At 34.3% G+C, this 21464-nt stretch overlaps 1 protein-coding gene across 2 annotated transcripts in view; it reads left to right on the top strand.

Moving 5' to 3' along the window:
• Positions 1-21464, top strand: part of PPP3CC (protein phosphatase 3 catalytic subunit gamma) — a 98667-nt gene that overhangs the window by 58501 nt on the left and 18702 nt on the right. For both annotated transcript variants that reach the window (XM_072634888.1, XM_072634887.1), the window contains exons 4-8: positions 2222-2333; positions 10989-11134; positions 13184-13323; positions 20959-21036; positions 21123-21217. In XM_072634888.1, coding sequence (XP_072490989.1) covers positions 2222-2333; positions 10989-11134; positions 13184-13323; positions 20959-21036; positions 21123-21217 — 571 coding nt within the window. The remainder of the gene's footprint in view (positions 1-2221; positions 2334-10988; positions 11135-13183; positions 13324-20958; positions 21037-21122; positions 21218-21464) is intronic.

The following is a 21464-nucleotide window of genomic DNA, read 5'->3' as shown; positions in this document are numbered from 1 at the left end:
CATTACCTTCATTAAAAATAGTGTTATCATTTTAGAGTTTCATTGATTTCATCTGTCTCATCCTTAGTTTCTGTTTTTGTGTTCTTTAGATTGTATAGTATATGTATAAATTACAATAGTATGTGTATATCATTTATATGCATACCCCCAAATCTTTTTATTGATGAGTTGTGCAGTCAGAAAATTTGGAGGTCACTGCCCTAGTTGAGGGGGAAAAATGCCTTTTACCTAACCTCTCTAGATTGTTAGGAGGATCAAATGAGGTAATAGGCATAAGAGTAATGTTGATATAGTGCTGTTTTTTTTAAGTGCTTTTTTCTAGAAAAGGAAAAGACTTAATTTTAACTATACTACTTATTGTTAAAAATTGGATTTTTCATATTTTTCTTTAGCAAGACTGGTAAATCTTTGATTAAGTATTAATGCATCCTAGAAGTTTTTAAATAGAAGTTTTAAATTCTTTTCAAGAAAAAAGCAATATGTAAATGTGACAGCTTTCTCTAGAACAGAACGATGGAGTTGTTTTCCTGTTTCTTATTTTATATGGATTTGGTGACTATTCTTGCTTTTTATGGGGTTCCATTGGAATATATTTATATGGCTCACAAACTTGAACTCATTCTTCTATGTGGGACTTAAAGTCAGGAGTTCCTGAGTTCAGATCCAGCCTCCTACATTTAATGACTGTATAAACCTAGCCACGTCACTTGACCTCTATCGGTCTCTGTTTTAGCATCTGTAAAATGGGGATAATAATAGCACCTACCTAATGGGGTTGTGTTTGTGAGTATTGAGTGATATAACTGTGAAGCAGATGATATATGTATCAAGTGATGCAGCTGTGTAAAGTACTTTGTAAACTTTAAAGTGCTGTGTAAATTAGAGCTCTGTTAATCCCCAGTTGTGAAAATCAAACAGTCAGAATTTTATTAAGCAGTTCTAGTGAAAAAAAGCGAAATATGCAACACCCAAGCAGTTTTCTATTTCCCTTGGTGGTGCTGACTCATTTTTTTAGTTTTTTTTTTAGTTGATTTGTTTCTTTATCATCATCCCGATTGCTTATAGTTATCCCTCCTTAGATGTGAACGTAATCCATTTGTTCCTCATTGCTACAAAAAGGCTCTTAATAGCCTCAGTTTCTGTGACATAAAGCTAAGAATGTTTTTTGAAAGTAAAAACCATCACAGACCTTTTGTTATTTATTTTTATAAATGTGTGTTATCTGTGGTGTGACCTTAAAAAAATTAATCCCATTTAAAATGATATGTGCTAGTTTGTAGTCATGAGAAAAAAAACATAATGGTGATTATGGATGATAAAATTTCAACAAGAGTCTTAATATATAAATTCCAAAAGAAACTAACAGCAAAAGTTCTTTTCTTCCTAAAGTTAAGATCCACTTTTTTATTCATCTTCAATATGTATACTTAACATAGAAATCTGAGAGATCTGTAGATAGAATAAATGTGGGTGATAATAAATTTTAGAGGCTTTGGTCATTGATGTGTGAAAAGTTGAATAGTAAAGGTAGCCTGGTATTTGCTGACAGGACATACACCACAGCATTTGAGCTATCCCCATTATTGTAGTAAAACAGGAAACATGTTTGTATTTAACATTAGCTTTGTCTCATACCTGATTAGTAGCTTACACTTTTGAGAATACCAAATAAAACTTTTAGAATCAAAACCTACTATTCCAGTTTTATTTGCTTTCCTCCCTTTAAACTTATGTAAAACTAGGAAGCTGCCTTGAAAATGGATTCTTTTGCTTTTTCTGCTATTGAAGGAGGAAAGATATCTACCATGTGCCATGAAACTAGTTTCAGTTGGAGGTGATAATATCTACCAGTTTTATGAAGTGCCTGCTAAAATATAGATTTTGAAAATGTATTTCTTTTGTTGTTTCAGAGGAATTAGAAAAGCTTGGGTTATGGTGCTATGAATTCTAGAACTGGGAGTTAAAAAATCTAGGGTTTCATTCTAAGTTAGACTCTGAACTTTACTATTAGATTTCGAACTGTTTATCTAGTCTTTAACACTTTAGTTGTCTAGTTTGCAAATTAGACATAGTATTAAATGCCCATTTCCTTAGGATATTGTGAAACATATTAATAGGAATTTTTAGAACTTTCCTCAGCATTTCTAATATATCCTATGGACTTTTCTCCCTTATAAATCATTTATTGAATATCATTCTATCCTTGCATTTGTCTTTATAGTGTGTGCTGTACTTATGGAGTTTAAAGATTCATCATCCCAGAACATTATTTCTGCTTCGAGGCAACCATGAATGCAGGCATCTCACAGAATACTTCACTTTCAGACAGGAATGTAAGTATAATTTATTCTCTTTAGAAAAACCTGGTTGGACCCAAAATTAAAAGTACTTATAAAGATAAAATGGTTATATTGTTACTGGTTTATAAGGAATGTATGTGTGTTTTTAATTTAAGGTTTAAATATGAGAAAGCAGCAAACAGGTCATGAATACAGTATCTCAGAAGGTTTTCTTACATTATATTTACCTCTGATTATGACACCTTAGATTTGCCCTATTCCCTTAAAAGAAAAATTATCTAAGGAACTTTTAAAACTATATTCACATACTGGAATTAGTTGACTTTGACTTTTTTTATTCCTTGTTTGAAAAAAGACTAAAACATGGTCAAAACTCCAAAGAAAGTCATATTAGTCTGAACGTAGGGCCAAGTATTTTCCCCCCTTCAATATAATCTAGTTTACTGTCTCGCACTTTAAAATTTACAAAGCCATTTCCTTTGCAAGTGCCTTGTGAGGTAGAAAATGAAACATTCCTACTCCTATTTGCACATAAGGAAAATTAAGCCCAGAGAGGTTAAAAAACTTGCCCATAGTCACACTCCAGTTTTGTTGCTGCTGGAACCAAGATTCAGACCTAGGATTTCAAGTTTGCTTTCCATCACATTCATTATGAAACACTAGTGTAGCCTTGTAATTTTGCTCTTAATACCATAGATTGCTTAAGCCTGGGCGGTCTCCCTAATAGCAGCAGTATCACTGACATCCTCGCAGGCCGACACAAGTGCCCCCACTGCTAATGTTGCCAGTAGTAAGCCAGTCCCACTTGCAGCCTCTGAGAGATTGCCTGCATCCCTGGCTCTGTCTTCCTTGAAGATGAACATTTCGTTGTAAAATCTGTCCTTACACTCTCCCCTTCCCTTTTTACCCCTGTCAACTCCCCCTTAAAGAGTTGGCAACTTATCTTGTGGCTCTGATGGTATTTCCCACATATAAGTAGGTGGCTGACTGTAAAATAACTTCTGGCAGTAGGCATGGGTCTGTGAAGCTTATATATATATATATATATATATATATATATATATTATAATAATTATATATGTTATGTTATATGTTATATTTTATATATACGTGTGTGTTATATATATAACAGAGCAAAGGAAAAAAATGTCAGGAGTTGTAGATGGATAGATCTCATAGAAATAGTGGAATTTTTAAACTTTGTAGCAGAGTGAAGTTTTAAAAAGAGAGGAGTGCCATGGGGTAAGAGAAGACAAATGAAAGTGTTCCATCTGGTTAGAATTTAAATGACTGAGAAAATGGCTAATGTCTATTTGCCATACTCAACACCTCCATTTCCCTGAGTTCCATTTAACTTGCTGTGAGATGATATTTTGTAATTATTTACCTGTAGGGGTAGAAAAGTTCTGCCATACAGTAATTTTATGTAATTTTTCATTGTATTCCATTTTTTGCATTCAGAGAGATCTTATGATGGGAGAAAGGGGTTCCCGGCCACATCCGTTTGTATCAGTTTGATAATCTGTTTGGAAAATGTGATCATGTTATTTAAAGTCTTGATGACTTCTAATTAAAATCATTATAGCAATAGCTATTCCTACCTTCACCTCTTTTTGTTGGTGGTAATGGTGGTGTCATTCAGTTTACCTTTAGCCATGGGAGAAGGTGAAGATGGACCTGAAAAAATTTCAGGAACTCCTTCCCCTGCCCCCATGAAGGTGTTTGCTGGTATAAGGTGGTAAATTCTTTTTCTTGAAACTATAAGATCAAATTTAACAATCATCTTGAACAATCTACTTAATTTGAAACATTCAGTATCTTGTTGCTAGTACTTAATTTCTAGTTTTGAGCATTATTGGAAGATTAGTAGTGAAGAAAGCTAGGTGTATTAATCAGAATTAGAGTGCATTTTGCTATTTTCAGTGAAAATTTATCCCAGTTCTCCCTGTTATTACTAAGTTCTTGCTGATCCTTAAAATGAACCTTTTTGGGGAAGATACATAGGTCAGAAACCTATGGCCTCAAGGCCACATGTGTGGCCCTTTGACTGAATCCAAACTTCACAGAACAAGTGCATTTGAGTAGTTTTGAATTTGGTTGGGTAGTAAAGATGGTTACTCAAGGGCTTTTTAACCAAGATTTTATTGCAAAATTAAAGATATGGCATTTTTTCAATATCCAAAAAATATTTGAGCTAGTTAAATCAGCAGAATGTAAAATTTGTAAGGGAGATAAGTGCCTCAAAGTGACTTTAGAGGGCCAGAAATCCATTTGTTCTGTGAAGTTTGAATTTAGTCAGAGGGCCGTACTTGAAGACCTAGAGAACCATATGTGGCCTTGAGGCTGCAGGTTCCCCCCCCCCCCCCCCGGTATAGAGAGACATGTTAAGTGTCTTCTCTGTGGAATTTTCCATCTCTGAAGTTTTATTTGCTTTTTACATGATTTTGCCATAATAATAAGTAGTCTGTATAAAGCAAAATGATTTTAGAAGAAAATTCCATACTAGTTTGCTTCCCTTTTTAAATGTCTGTTGTTTTCCTTTAGTTTCTGTGTAGCATTGAGTCTGAACTGTGACAAAAATTCACCTCTATGCAATTATAGGGTGGTTGTTGTTTTTTTAATTTGTTTGTTTTTGCTTTATTCCTGCATAAGGGATATCTATATATTCTTCTGCACTCTCAGGCTGATCTCTCTTAAAGGGCCACCCTGAATTTTAGAATCAGCAGCCTGTAATTACTACCGAGTGATATTTAGTTTCCAGTTGTGCAGCTGGATCTTTTTACAGTTTGAAGAAAATAATTGACTTTATTCCCCTGTTAAAGTACATAAACCGGGGAGAAGCTTTACATTTTATTAGTTAAAAACAATTTTGTTTCTCTTTTTTTTTTTGTCTTCCCTTTGTCTTTTCAAATACCAGATTTGAGTTTTTAGTTTTGTTTTAGAGAAAAACAGAAGGTAAAATTTCACTTTGTTTACTCAGTCTCCTCAGACTAAAATTATCTTTTTGCCATTATGTAATTGAAAACCTAGTGCTTTTACAGTGATATCTTATCATATATAAAAGTCAGAGATCATAGAATTTAGAACAACTAATGCAAACTGGTTCTTTATTTCTAAATTTGATCATTTTTGGATACACAGGTAAACAACAACTTAATAGATAAGAGAAAGCCAATTTCCGGATTTTGGTAACAAAAGCAACATTGTTACTAGAATAAATTGGAAAAAGTGATGATTTGGACAAGACAGTGACTTTTTTCTTTGGTGTCTTGTCCCTATCCCTAACATTTTCAAAGAATACCATAGCTTTGGAATTGAAAATGTGAGTTGCTAGAGAGGATTCTGAGATGATGGTGGAATAAGGCAGGAAATTACATGGTTCTTCCAGATTCTCCCACAGATAATTTAAAATAGTGCCTCAGAGTGACTTCAGAGAGCCAGAAATAATTAGAAGTTGGGCTGAAGCAGTTGTCCAGCCTAAGACAACTTGGGAGGACTCTAGGAAAAACCTGCCCTCTCAGGATGGTGGTATGGCCTGATTGAGGTGCAGATACTTGGGGCAGATATCAACGTATCAACAGACAACAAGCCCTGGGGGCAGCTGTGTTATCAGCAGCCTCACCTTCAGGAACTTTTGCCCCATGGACAGTGTAGAGGTCAGGTAGCTGATCAGGGGAAGGTTGCAGGGCCCTCTGCTGGTGCTAGACTTAGGTGCCAGGTACACTGACCAGATGAAGTCCCAAGCAGTAGCTGTGGACAAGGAGGAGTGAGCACACCTTGGTGAGTGTGGTCGAAGAGGAGTAGAGAGATCCCTGCTAGCTATAGTCACAAGAGAGTAGAATCCCTGGTTTTGGTTCCAGGACAGAGGGGTGAGCTGAAGCTTGCAGCTGCAGGAGGAACTGCAGGGAATAAGAGCATTTGAGATGACAGCATTGTTGAAGAAGAGAGGGATAAGGTAAAAAGAGAGGGAGAGAAGAACAAACAGTGAGGAAAAATAGGATGGGGGGAACATATCATTAATAATTATAACTTTGAATGTAAATGGGATGAACTTGGCCATAAAATGGAAACAGAACACTGGGTTAAAAGCCAAACTCTGACCATGTTGTTTACAGGAAACACATTTAAAATTGAGAGAGACACATAGAGTAAAAATAAAAGGTTGGAGTAAAATTTATTATACTTCCACTGATAAAAAAAAAAAGTATGGGTAACAATCCTGATCTCAGACAAAATTAAAGCTAAAATAGATTTAATTTAAAGAGATAAATAAGGAAACTACATTATGATAAAAGATACCATAGCTAGTGAAGTAATACCAGTACTGTACCTATATGCACCAAATGCTATGACATCCAGATTTTTAAAGGAAAAGCTAAATGAATTACAGGTGGAAATAATAGATAGCAAAACTTTAATAGTGAGGGACTTCAACCTTCCCCTCTGAGAACTAGATAAATCTAACAGAAAAATAAGAAAGAAGTCAAGGAGTTCAATAGAATCTTAGATAAGCTAGATATGATAGGTACCTGGAGAAAATTGAATGGGAATAGAAAGTAATATACCTTTTTCTCGTATTTCTGGTATCTTTACAAAAATTGACCATATATTAGAGCATAAAAACCTTATAGTTAAATGCGGAAAAGCAGAAATATTAAATGCATCCTTTCCTGCTCATAATGCAATTAAAAATATATTCATTAGAGACCATGGAAACAGATTAAAAATTAATTGAAGCCTGAAGAATCTAATCTTAAAGAATGAGAGTTAAAGAACAAGTCATACAAACAATTTTATTAAAGAGAATTATAATAATGAGGGTGCAGCAAAAGGAGTAATCAGAAAAAAATTTATATTTTTAAATGCTTAAATCAATAAAGAAGGAGCAGATCTGTGAATTGGTTATGCAGTTAAAAAAACTAGAAAAAGAAGAAATTAAAAACCCCCAATTAAACACCAAATGGGAAATCCTAAAAATTAAAAGTGAGATTAATAAAATTGGATGTAAGAAAACCATTGAATTAATAAACCTAGGAGTTGGTTTTATAATTAAAAAAACAAAATAGATAAACCATTGGTTAATATGATTAAAAAGAGAGAAAAAAGTAAAATCACTAGTGTAAAAAATGAAAAATTGTATATGCCACCAATAAAGATAAAATCAAATCAATTATTAGGAGCTGTTTTGCCCGCCTATATGCCAATAAATTGAACACTAAGTGAAATGGAAGAATAACACAAAATATGAACTGCTAGATTAACAGACAAGGAAATAAAGCATCTAAATAAATTTATAGAAAAAGAAATTAAACAGGCCATAAATGAGCTTCCTAATAAAAAAATGTCAGGACCAGATGAATTTACAATTGAATTCTACCCAACATTTAAAGATCAGCTAATTCCAGTATTAAAAAATTATTTGGAATAATAGACAAAGAAGTCCTATCAAACTCCTTTTATGAAACAAATATGATGTTGATACCTAAACCAGGAAGAACAAAAAAAAAATTGTAGACCAATTTCACATGAATATTGATGTAAAAATCCTAAATAAAATACTAGTTAGGAGACTACAAAAGTATATCACAATGCTTATACATTGTGACCAAATAGGATTTATACCAGGAATGCAAGGGTAGTTTAACATAAGGGAAGCGATGAACATAACTGATTATATTAATAACAAAAGTAACAGAAATCATATGATTATATCAATAGATGCCGAAAAAACTTTTGACTATAATTTAACTAATTTTGACTATAATTTTAATTGCTATTAAAAAACACTTGTGAATGCATGGTTATAATGAATTTTTACTTATACCATCAACAATCATTATCTGAGGTGGGGATAAGCTAGAAGCCTTCCTACTGAGATCAGGAGTGAAAGTGTCCATTATTACCAGTTTTATTCAGTATTGTGTGTGTGTGTTCATCCTTCGTTGCCAAAGAAGATCATGCCATCAGAGAAATAATGACATGACTTGCACTTGACTTTGTTTTGAGTGAGGGAGGGCTGTGTAGGTCACCAGCCTCACTTCTCCTCCAGAGCCATCTGAATCCAGTAACCAGATATTCATCAAGATGACTGGAGATGACCCAGGATGAGGCAATTGGGGTTAAGTGACTTGCCCAAGGTTACATAGCTAGTGAGTGTCAGGTGTCTGAGATGAGATTTGAACTCAGGTCCTCCTGACTCCTGCACTGGTGCTCTATCCACTGCATCACCTAGCTGCCCCCATTCAGTATTGTACTGGAAACACTAGCAATAGCAGTAAGAGAAGAAAAAGAAATTGAAGGAATCAGAATGAGCAATAAGGTAGTAAAACTATCTCTTATTGCAGACAATATGGCATGCTTGGAAAATCCTAGAGATCTGACTAAAAAACTAATTGAAACAATAATAGCAGTATGAAAAATAAACCCATATAAATCATCAGCATTTTTATATATCATCAACAAAACCCTGTAAGAAGAAATAGTAAGAGATACCCCATTTAAAATAGCTGTGATCAGCATAAAATACGTGGGAGTATACCTGCCAAGACAAACCTGGGAACTACATGAACATAATTATAAAACACTTTTTATACAAATAAAGTCAGATTTAAATAATTGGAGGATATTGATTGTTCATAAGTGTGCTGAGCCAATATAATTAAAATGACAATTCTAACTAATCAATTTATCCAATGCCATCCCAATTAGATTTCCAAAAAATTATTTTATTGAGCTAGGAAAAAATATTAACATTCATTTGGAAGAATAAAAGGTCAAGATTATCAAAGGATTTGATGAAAAATATATATAAAGGAAGAAAGTTTAGCAGTACTAGATCTTAAACTGTGTTATAAGGCTGTAATTATCAAAACTATCTAATACTGGCTAAGAAATAGAAAGGTGTATCATTGGAACAGAGTAGATATATAATACAGAGTAAATATTTATAGTAACCTTGTGTGAACAAATGTGAAGATTTAAGCTTTGGGAACAAGAATTCACTATTTGGTAAAAATTGTTAGGAAAACTGGAAAGCAGTCTGGCAGAAATTGGGTAGAGATCAGTATCTTACACTATTTACCAAGATAAGGTCAAGGTGGATACATGACCTAGAAAGACGTGAAGAAGAGCATGAAATATATTACCTATCAGAGACATATGGATAGAAGAAGAATTTATGAATAAACAACATAAAGAGCACAGTGAGATGTAAAATGGATAATTTTGATTATAGTAAATTAAAAAATTTTGTAGTCAATGTAGCCAAAATTAGAAGGAAAACAAAACTGGGAGAAAATATGTAGAGACAGTTTCTCAGATAAAGGTCTCATATCTCAAAACTTTGTTAAATTTATAAGAATACTAGTTGTTCCCCAATTGATAAATGGTCAAAAGATATGAGCAGGCAGTTTTTTTGACGAAGAAATCAAAACTAGTCATGTGAAAAATGCTCAATCACTCTTAAGAAATGCAAATGTAAACCACCTTGAGATAATTATCTCATGCCTATCAAATTGGCTAAAACAGTGCAAGGGGGAAATGACTAATGTTGGAGGGGATATGAAAAATTGGGACACTAATAATACACTATTGGTGGAACTATGTGCTGATCCAGCCATTTTGAAGAACAACATGGATTTAGACCCCAAAAATTATAAAACTGTATATACCCTTTGGCACAGCAATACTGTGATTAGGTCTGTTTCCCAAAGTGATCAGAAAGGAAAAGAACCTATATGTTTTAAAATATTTATAGCAGCTCTCTTTTGTGGAGGCAAAGAATTGAAAATTAAAGAGATGCCCATTATTTGGGGAGTGGCAAAACAAGGTGTTTTACATGACTGTGATGGAATATTACTGATTGTCTGTACTAGATGAGTACGAGTACTAAGTAGTACTAGGTGAACAGATGGAGTTAGGAAAACATGGAAAGATTTGCATGCAATAATGAAGAGTGAAATGAGCAGAACCAAGAGAATATTATATACAATAATAGCAACACTGTTCAAAGAATAACTGTGAATGGCTGTTATTCTAAGTATTATAAGTACTCAAATCAGTTACAAAAAACCTATGAAGAAAGATGCTGTCCAACTCCAGAGAGAGAACTGATAAATAGAAGTATGCATAATATAGTTTTATACACACACACACATCTGTGTCAGATGGTGGCCTTCTCTAGTGCAGGGTGTGGAGGGAGGGAGACAGTTCACAACTTAAAATGCAGCAAAAAGAAATAAACTAAAAAGAAAGAAAGAAAGAAAATGTGAGTTGCTGAATATCACTTTGTTAGCCATTCTGATCAGGCCTGTTTTGGCACTATTTTCAGAGGCTGCCTGAGGAAACTGAATTAAGCTTTATCCTTTCAAGAAAATGAAAGATGACCTTCAGCAAAAATCTATCCTCAAACCATCACTGGAGTGGAGTTGGGTTTTTTGTTGTTTTTGTTTTTAGTAATACTGGATTAACCAAGAATAGTAATCTTTTGTCTTCCTTTGGATCTAATTCTAGTTTGTCTATTCAAACAACTTTGCCAAAATCCTGGCATATTTTCTTTTAACAAACCTAAAATAAGCACGTTTGAGACTGTATTACATACTTCTGATTAGCCTATTTAGCCTTATGGTAAAATTTTCTACTTTTTTTCTCTTTTCCTTTTCTTCTAACACTATATTCCTTTTCTCTTAGGTCGAATCAAATATTCAGAGCAGATATATGATGCATGCATGGATACATTCGATTGTCTTCCTCTTGCTGCCCTCTTAAACCAGCAGTTTCTGTGTGTACATGGAGGACTGTCTCCAGAAATCAGTTCTCTAGATGATATTAGGAGAGTAAGTAGCCATTCCTCTGTATTATCGACTAGTCTTATCTATTAAATCATGGATGAGTGGCCATCATTTCATTTTGTGCTGATGGAGGGAGTATCCATACTCATTGTACCAGACAATGAAAACATCACAGATCATTTGCATATTAATATAAGTAAGATTATTGTCATTATGTTGCTACTATTTTACTATTGTTATTATATCACTTACGTTGTGGATAGCCCAGGATACAGGATGTTCAGGGAAGACTAGTACCTGTGGTATGAGGGCTGCCAAGCCCTTTTTCAAGGCTACTTTCCACCTTTGGTATCCACCTGCCACCCATCTTTCTCCTGTGGATCTAAGAAGTTGTAGTATTCCTTTATGGCCGTTGGAGCCACTAGTGATAGTTGGGTGACAGATGGCTAGTGTCCTTAATACTCTCTTCTCTCTAAGTTTTTGTAACTCTGCTTTCTCTGGGTTTCCTACCTATCTCTCTGACTACTCTTTAATCTTCTTTGCTGTATCTTCATCTAAGGTAGCCATGGATATCCCATAGAATTCTGCCTTAGTCTTTCTTCTGTTCTTCCTCTTTGCTATTTTTCGTGGTGATCTAATTATGGATTTAATTATCATCTTCTGTGCTGATGCTTCTCAAATCTATTTATCTAGCCTTCACTTCTCTGTTGATCTCCTCGATTAACTTCTTCTGTTGACTTTTCTATTGATCTCCTCTAATAAGAGATCTCTATTAGGCATCTTGAACTGGATGTACAGTAGACATCTTAAAAAACTCAGCCTGTCCAAAACTGAACTCATTATCTTTCTCCTAAACCCTCCTGTTTTTCAAATTTCCCTAATACTTTTAGGACATTACCATTCTCCCAGTCATACAGGCTCAAAACCTAGGTGTCATCCTTGACTCGGTCTCTTATCTACCCATTTCCATATCCAGTCTGTTGCTAAGGCCTATCAGTTTTACCTTTTTAATGTATCTCATAACATGCCTCCTCTTCTCTGACACTGCCCCTGCCCTGGTGAAGGCCCTCATCACCTCATGCTAGAACTATTGCAATAGTCTGCTGGTTAATCTCCCTGGTACTCCCTCTCTCCCTACACCACTTCAACCTTCACTCACTTGCCAAAGGGGTTTTTCTAAAGCACAGATCTAACCATGTTGCCAACTCAGTAAACTCAGTGGCTCCCTATCAAATATAAAATCCTCTGCTTGGTATTGAAAGCCTTTCATAACTTGTGTCACACACCCGTCTTTCCAGTCTTTTTATACCTTGTACTCTTCCCCCCATATATTCTCTGATTCCATCACTGTCACTTCTTTCCTCTAAAAAAACACTCCATCTCTAGACTCTGGGTATTTTTATTATCAGTCCTTCGTGCCTAGAATTCTCTCCTTCATTTCCTCCTTTTAGCTTCCCTGGCTTTCTTTAAGTCCTAGCTAAAATCTCACTTTCCACAGAAAGTCTGTGCCATCCCCCTTAATTCTAGGGCCTTTCTTCCATTGATTATTTCCATCTTATCTGACATATAGTTTGTTTGTACATAGCTGTCTGTGTGTTGTCTCCCCCATTAGAATGTGAGTATCCCCAGCACTTAGCACATAGTCGGGGTTTAAATATTTATTGAGTGATTGACTAATGAGACCCTATAGTGCTTAGGGCCCCATGAACGGGGAGGGACTGGAATGTTAGAGGGAATTAATATAAGGCCTCTTATGCTTCAGTTTTCTCACCTGTAAAATGATGGGATTGCTGCAACTTGTATATCTCATCTAAGTAAAGAGAAAACTCCATGCACCCAGCATTTATCAAGTGGAATAAAAAGAAGGATCAGGAGGAAGTAAGCATGAAAGATAATAGGTGTGGATTACTATGTGTCCCAAGAAAATGGAGCTAGCTTTCTTTTTTTGTGCTCTTTTTACATGTGAACCTTGTTGGAAGTTGCTATTTACTTTTCTTATACTAAATAAGGGGAGGTAGAGTAATTGCTTGACCTACAAAATACCAAAAATCATTTTGTTTTCATGGTTTTCTTTGCCTTTTATGTGCCTTTTAGTTAGACAGGTTTAGGGAACCTCCAGCTTTTGGACCAATGTGTGACCTGCTTTGGTCTGATCCCTTGGAGGAGTATGGCAGTGAGAAGACCATGGAGCACTTTAGCCACAACACTGTCCGAGGGTGCTCCTTCTTTTACAGGTAAACATTTTTTAAAGTTACAAAGTAAGGTTGATAAACCAGAATGATTTTTATATTCAGATTTTGCAAAAAGTAAATTAAGTTCAGTAAAATAGACTAATTTTCATATTAATGTGCTGTTATTTAGAATTTAAGTTGTCAACTATAAATCAACTTCTCTTTTTCCTTTTCTCTATACTTCTCTATTGTAGTTTTCTGGTTAATTGAGCGTTATCTAGATAACTCTTATTTCAGCTTCTTGTCTGAATATGGTAGGTTGAATCTAATTGAGGATCCTTCAGTGTCTTATGACAATTCAAATCTATAATCATTTTCTGGAGATGAAGATATGAGGGGTTAGTTGGATATTTATTAAACCCAGAACATCTGGGTTTAGTTTATTATTATTGATTTTTACTAAGTTTTTACTAAATCTATGTTTTAATCATAGTTGTTTGATATTATTATCTTAGAAAAAGATAGTGGGAAAGGTAGCATGAAATTTAAAAAACAAAAATAATCCTAGAATTACATTCAATTCAGTAATGTGCATCCTAATCAATATTCTTTATTCTTTATGTAATTAGGCTCAAATGAAACATTGATAAATTATAATGTTCAGATAAGCCAGAAGCTTAATTTTAAACAAGACTTTGAACATTATTCTCCCAACAGCTCTTTTTTTAAACTGGTTGTTTATAAGTGACAAAATGAAATTATTTCCATTTTCTTTGGATGATTTCCACTTTCCTTCTCCACCCCATGCTCTTATCTAGTGAAAATGCCAACATTGTCCAGAGGCTAAGCAACATGAAGACAAATTTTAAAAATTTTACCCACTAAATAATTAGACCCCAGGTAATCTCAGATTAGTTGTATTTCTGCTTTGCTTCTCAAGCCCCAACTATTTCTCCTAGAAAAATTTGACACCTAAAGATACCCATTTTAAAGTTATTGCCCTTCACTAGGATCATATCAGATTTTTATGTTTGTTCCTAGAGCACACAGCTTTAAAGGCCCTATTCTGATGCTGGTACTTGCCACATGGTTTTAAAGTGGTTCTTTTATTTTTTTTAGTCCTTTGATCTTTACTCTTTTAACAGAATGGAAGTGAACTTCACAAGGTTATTGTGAGAAAAATGATCTGTAAACTTTAGGATGTTAAATAAATATGAAGACTTGTTATTCAGTTTAGTTTAAGTATTTATCTATTGACATTCAAGCATTGTGCTTTCTGTGCTGTATTGCTTTTCCATCCATCGTGCCTGTTATATACAAGCATTGGAAATAGAAAAATAAAATGGCACACACACTCTTTGCCCCTAAAGTGTTTACAGTCTAATAGAGGAGAGGACATAAATAACTGTAAGGCAGAATCTTTTTTTGTAAGGCAGAAAGTGCAGAGGAAAGGTCAGTTAGATATAATTTAGGGTAAGAGAAAGGTAACTTCTTGTGGTGGAGGAGGGGGTGTGAAAAAAAAGTAAGGAGAAAGTGGCATGAAAGTCAGGTTTCAGACATTTGTGTGCCCTAGACAAGGCTTGAAAACCATGCCTCTAGGGGTTTTGAAAATTAATTTATCATTTTATTTATACACACACACACACACGCACACACACACACACACACACACAAGTGAAGTCTTCTGGTACCAAATGTTTGTACATTTGTAAAAAGTCATATTAAGAATTGTCTTATATCATGTGTCCCCAAGTAGCCTAATTGATTTGTCTCTGGGTGGCACCTGAGCTGGACTTAGGAGGAAAGGAAGAACTTCAACCCATACCCATGGGAGGGAGCCTTTTCATAAATGCAAATTGCTGAGAGAAGACTAAACAAGCAATTAACAAGCATTAGTGCCTGTGATATAGCAGGCACTGTTTTAGACAACAGAGATAGAGAAGAAAATAAGAAATAATATCTGCTTTCAAGGAGATTACATTTAACAAAACACAACTTCAATAAATAGAAGCGAAATACTGATAATGAAATAAATACAGTCGTCTTATACCTTATTCCCCTCCACATACTCTACCATCCACTGACACTGGCTTCCTTACTGTTCCTCGCACAAGACACTGCTTCTCTCAACTCCAGGCATTTTGACATTCTTTCCCTCTTCATCTCTGTTTCCTTACTTCCCTGCCTTTCTTCAAGTCCCAGATAAAATCCCATCTTCTGCACCATCCTTCTGAATCCCCCTTAATGCTAGTACCTTCCCTCTGTTGATTATCTCCAGTTTGCCCTTTATGAATCTTGTTTGCCTGCTCTCTCCAGTGAACTTTTAGAGAACAGGGACTGTTTGGAGGTAAAGTTTTTCGTTTGTTTGTTTTTTCCCTTCATTTGTATCCTCAGCACTGAGTAAGGTGCCTAGTACATATTAGGCTTATTGAATGACGACAAATTTCTGGTGCATGTAGATACTTGAAATGTCCTACAAATCTCCCACTTTTACTTCAGCAGTGATCTTAAAAAAGAATATAAAACTGAACCATGACCAAGAATCTCTAAGCTCCTTCATCCAGTTCAAGTTTAAAGAGAAAAGACACCCAGAAGCTATGAGTACTAGATGAAAGATCCTGCCAGAGAAACTAGCCTGAGTACAGGTAAACAGGGGACTTCCCAGGAGGGACTGAAGAAAATTGCAACATCCTGAGTAGGGAAACCCCAGCAGGGACAGAAAACTGAAGAAGCATCCTGACTGGAAACAACCAAACAGAGTTCTGAGCACATCACCTGGGGAAATGGAAGCTGGTGGCAGAAATCCAAGAAAACAAGGCCATGATCACAAAGGGCCTGGCCACCCTATTCAATAATATGTGAATGAGTGGAGCTCAATCTTGACACAAAGTCCCAAATCAGGAACTGAATTTGAAACATGAATAAACAAAAGATGACACAGAATGCTGTCAAATACTATGAGTCAAACAGTGACCCAGAGATAAACCTACAAGAAGGAGATAATTCCATAACAACTACAAGTGGAACCTCAGGGGAAACAATGGCTTTAACAAAAGAACTATGGAAGTACCTGGAAGAAATGAATCAAGAGATTTTTTTTTTAATGGAATTATAAGTGAAATAAGAATTTTGAACACAAATATTAAAAGAAGAATAAATAGTTTAGAACAGAAAGTAGAAAAACCTTACCTAAGTATCAGAGACTCCCTGAAATTTTGAATGGATCAAACAGAACTGAATGACTTCAGGAAAAAAGAGATATTGAAACAAAATCAAAATATTGAAAAAAACAAGAAAATATAATGTATCTACTATCAAAAAGTATTATTAACCTGTAAAACGGTTCAAGGAAAGACAATTTAAGAATCATCAGACTCTATGCAAACCACAACTTAACCATCCTCTTTCCCACCCTGAGCTCCAATGTCCCTACCCCACAAAAATAGGTCTGCATCTCACATTTTCAGAAATTGTAAATAATTACTGCACAGATTCTATTAAAATAGAGGACAAAATGAAAACAGAAAGAATCTACTGTTCACCTCCTGAAGAAATTTCCAAAATGAAAACACCCAAAATGTCCTAACAAAAATCCAGAGCTTATAGGTCAAAGAAAAAGTACTCTAAGTAGCTAGGAAGAAAGCTTAAGTACTAAGGAATTATAGTCAAGATCACATAAAACCTAGAAAATTGCTAAATGAGTGAAAATCTCAGAATGTGATAATTGAAAAGGCAAAAAGTAAAAACTAACAGCCAAAAACAATTTATCCTGCAAGACTGAGTACAGTCCTGAAGGGAGGAAAAAAATCATTAATGAAGTAGATGACATTTAAGCATACCTGATGAAAAGAACAGAGCTGAATAGAAGTTTCAGGTGCAAATATAAAAGTCAAGAAAAACAGTAAAATGAAGACATTTGAGCAATTTGGAGGGTCTAAATGATGAAGTCCTCCTAATAGTGGAAGAAAGATATGTGTCCCTTAAGCATCCTAATGACTTCCAGGGTCATAAAGGGAATTGAAGGAGGACTACAGGTAGTTTGGTTCTGTTTTCTTGGTTTTAAGACGGGAAAGACAAGATAGTATGCTAAAAAAGAAATAAAGGAGAAATGGGCAGAACTTATTTATCATAATTGGAACATGAGACGAAAAGTGTACAAAAATGAGGAAAGATGGAGGATTGGGTGTCATATGAACTTAACTCATCTTAACCAAAGAACAGTTGAATAATCAATAAAGAACCTTTGAGGAAAGGATTCAAACTTGAATGGTGATCGAATAACAATTTTAAAGAGTTGATGAGTAAAGAACAAATCCTAAAAAAAATAGATCACTTCTTCAAAGAAAATGAACAAAAAGGAAACAGTATACCAGAACTTTTAGGATGTTGCCAAAGCATTTCTTAGGGGGAATTTTATATATTTAAATATTGCTTTCATTAACAAAAAAATAGTTCAATAAATTAAAAAACAGATTATCCAAAATGAAGGCAAAAGTCATTTGATTTGATAAATACAACAAGGAGCTGGATTTTTTTTTTTGAGGAACTAATGAAATAGATCAGTCAATCAATAAACATTTATTAAATGCTTTCTTTGTGGCAGGCAGTGTGCTAAGTGCTAAAAGAATTTGATTGGGGAAAAAGAAAAAGGAAAACTAAATTGCCAGTGTCAAAAATGAAAAAGGAAAATTCACAACAAATGAAATAAAGAGAATTATTAGAAACAATTTGGCTAATTTTAACCAACAAATTTGATAAATTCAGTGAAGTAGATATTTACAAACATAAAATACTCAGATTGAGAGAATGAGAAATAGATTATTTTAGATATCCAGTCTCATGAAAAGAAATTGAGCCATAAATGAATTCCAAGGGAAGAAAGTCCAGGTCTAGATGGATTTATAAGTGAATTACATTAAAAAAATTCTATCATAGCAAACATTCAAATGACAAAATAATTCCAGTACTGTGTAATCTGTTTTCAACAATAGAAAAAGAAGAAATATTATCAAACTCCTTTTATGTTGCAGATATATAATTTTGATAGCCAAACTAGGGGAAAACAAATTAGAAATAGAAAATTATAGATTGTTACCCCTAATCAATATTGATACAAAAATAATGATTAACCTGTTAACAAAGAAACCACAATAAAATACTAAAAACAATTTTATCCAGTGTCCAGGTTTTTACAGGAATGTATGGTTCACTATTAAGAAAGGATAAATATAATACACCATATGAATAGTGAAAACAATATGAATCATGATTATATCAGTAGATAGGATTTTCACAAAATACAATACCCCTTTCCATTAAAAATCATAGGAATGAATGGACCTTTCCTTGATATGATAACTTATTGTTGAGTTGTTTCAGTCATTTCCAGCTCTTCATGACCCCATTTGGGGTTTTCTTGGCAAAGATACTGGAATGATTTGCCATTTCCTTCTCCAGTTTATTTTACAGATGAAGAAACTGAGGCAGACAGAGGTTAACTGATTTGCCCAGGGCCACATAGCTAGTAAGTATCTGAGGCTAGATTTGAACTCAGCTTTCCAAGCCTGTTGCTCTATGTGCTATGTGACCTAGCTGCCCATGATACTATAGGAAGCATCTATCGAAATAAAACCTTGAGTCAGCATTATGTATAATTTTGAAATGTTAGTGACCTTTCCAGTGAATATGAGGGTAAAGCAAGAGCGCCCATTTTCATGACTATTATTTGATATGTGCTAGAAATGCTAGCTAAAGAAATAAGACAAAAAGAAATCAAGGGAATAAGCAAAGAACAAACAAAATTAACACTTTTCACAGGTAACGAAGTGACCTAACTTAGTTAGAGAACTCTAGAAATTCAATTTAAAAATTAACAAAAGAGCAAGATTTAAATAAACTTACATATACTGTTAAAAAAAATTAGAAGTAACAGATCATATACCTCTCACAACTACGTGTAGATGTATTCTTAACCAAACAAGAGGGAAGCAATTATAAAAGATAAAATAGGTCATTTTGATTACATGAAACTGAAAAGCTTCTGCTCAGAAAAAAACTAATACACTTAGGATAAGAATGGAGGCTGCCAAATAAGGGGGAAAAATCTTCATCATATTTTTCTGATAAGAGTTTGGAATCTAAGATACATAAAAAATAAATATGTATGACTAACAGCCATTCCCCAGTAGATATGTGGTCAAAGTATATGACCAAATAGTTCTCAAAAGAACTACAAAGCATTCAGACCACATGAAAGAATCCTCCAAAACACTAATAATAAGGAAAATATAAATCAAAACAACCTTGAACCTTTAGCTCACAACTCTGCAAATTGGAGAAGATAACCAAAAAATGGCAATACCCACTGTTGGGAGGGTTGTAAAATGATAGGCACATTAATAATACATTGTTGATAGAGGTGTGAAATGGTATTGCTATTTTGGAAAGCAACTTGGAATTATGCAAATAAAATGACTAAAAAAGTTAACAAGCCTTGAATCAGAGACTTCCATTATTGGACTTCTATGCCCCTAAGAATATCCCCATATATTTCAAAATATATCCACACTTTTTATGATAGCAAAAAGTTGGGAACAAAGTTCCCTATCAGTTGTGGAATGATTAAACAAATTGTGATACATTGATGTAATGGAGTGTCAGAAATGTGTGATAAATATAGAAAAACATGGAAAGATCTACATGCGCTCAGAGTGAAGTAAACAGAGCCAAGAAAAGAATGCATGCAATAACTAAAACAATGTAAATGAAGAACAGCGACACAAGAAGGGATTATTAACAAAATTATGAAGATGAAGCAGTACACCAAAGCAGAGATTTGAGAAGATGCCTCCAATTTACCTCTTCATGGAGGTGGTTGGGTTCACAGGTGTTGCATTGGACATATTTTTGGATTTTTTCAATGTATTGCTCAGTTCTGTTTTTTTTTGTTGTTTTTTTAAATAAAATGAACCCACAGAAATCTACAGCCTATATAATACCAGCAAAACTCAACAGAAAGAAATATGAATGGAAATTGTATTTTAAAATTCTGTAAAATGCATTATAAAGAAAAATCATTAAATTTGTCATTTAAGAGATCATTAGTAAGTTTTGAAAGGTCAGTTTGAGTTGACTGATGTGGTCTGAAGTCATATTGCAAAGGGTAAAGGAATTAGTAAGAGAAGAGAAAAGGGAACTGAAGATAGATATTATAAAGTTTTTTTCTTTTTAAAAAAATAGAAGAACATAAGGAACCTTCCTAATTTATATGTTTTATTTGGAATGATCATATCAAGTGACCTAAATTGATCACATACGAAGATCTTTTGGGAGTTCTACAACTCTTAATTCGTTAGATGTTTAAAATCAAAGTTTGTAAAATGAAGGGGTGGTACCTCCTGACAAAGATGATGGATTCAGTATAGAATGATACAGTTGGTTTTTTTTAAGTGTGGCAGATGGTGAGATTTTTCTTGCTCGACTATGTTATAAAGGCTTTTACCCTGGGAGGAAGGAAGGGGGAGAAAATTGATTTTTGTTCATTGAAAAAAAAATTTTTTTAAAGTGAAGAGGCTGACTTAGCCTTTAAGATCCCTTCTGCTTCTAAATCTATACTGTGATTTTTATCCCATCCCACCTTACCCTGAATAGAATTGTTTCAGCTCAGAAATAACATATTTTCTAAAAAATTTTTTTCAGCTATCCTGCAGTTTGTGAATTTTTGCAAAGCAATAGTTTGTTATCAATAATCAGAGCCCATGAAGCTCAGGATTCTGGGTAAGTAATACTAGAACTGCATCAAGTATCACTGGAGAGTTTTTCCTATTCACAACAGGACAGACAAGCTGTCATTTCTTTTCCAGGTATCGAATGTATAGGAAGAGCCAGACAACAGGCTTTCCATCACTCATTACAATTTTCTCTGCCCCAAATTACCTAGATGTCTATAACAACAAAGGTAAAGGAATATGACAGGGTTTGGATTTGAGTTTGATGGGTAAATATGAATACTAACTTAATGTTGTATGGGAATAACCTATTCTAGGGACCTAAGGTGATATTAATTACTTTGCTGTCTCTCAGTAACCTCAAAATTGCTGGACTAGAACCTTAGGAGAGGACATGAGTAATGAAGGGAGATCTTATTTGGGTTCCAGAGGCAAAATGCAAGAAGAGTGTATGACTTGGATTTAGAAAGCTTAGTG

The sequence above is a fragment of the Notamacropus eugenii genome, chromosome 1 (genome assembly GCF_028372415.1).
Source record: "Notamacropus eugenii isolate mMacEug1 chromosome 1, mMacEug1.pri_v2, whole genome shotgun sequence".
Lineage (NCBI taxonomy): Eukaryota > Metazoa > Chordata > Mammalia > Diprotodontia > Macropodidae > Notamacropus > Notamacropus eugenii.
This window is presented reverse-complemented; position numbering and strand designations above follow the sequence as displayed.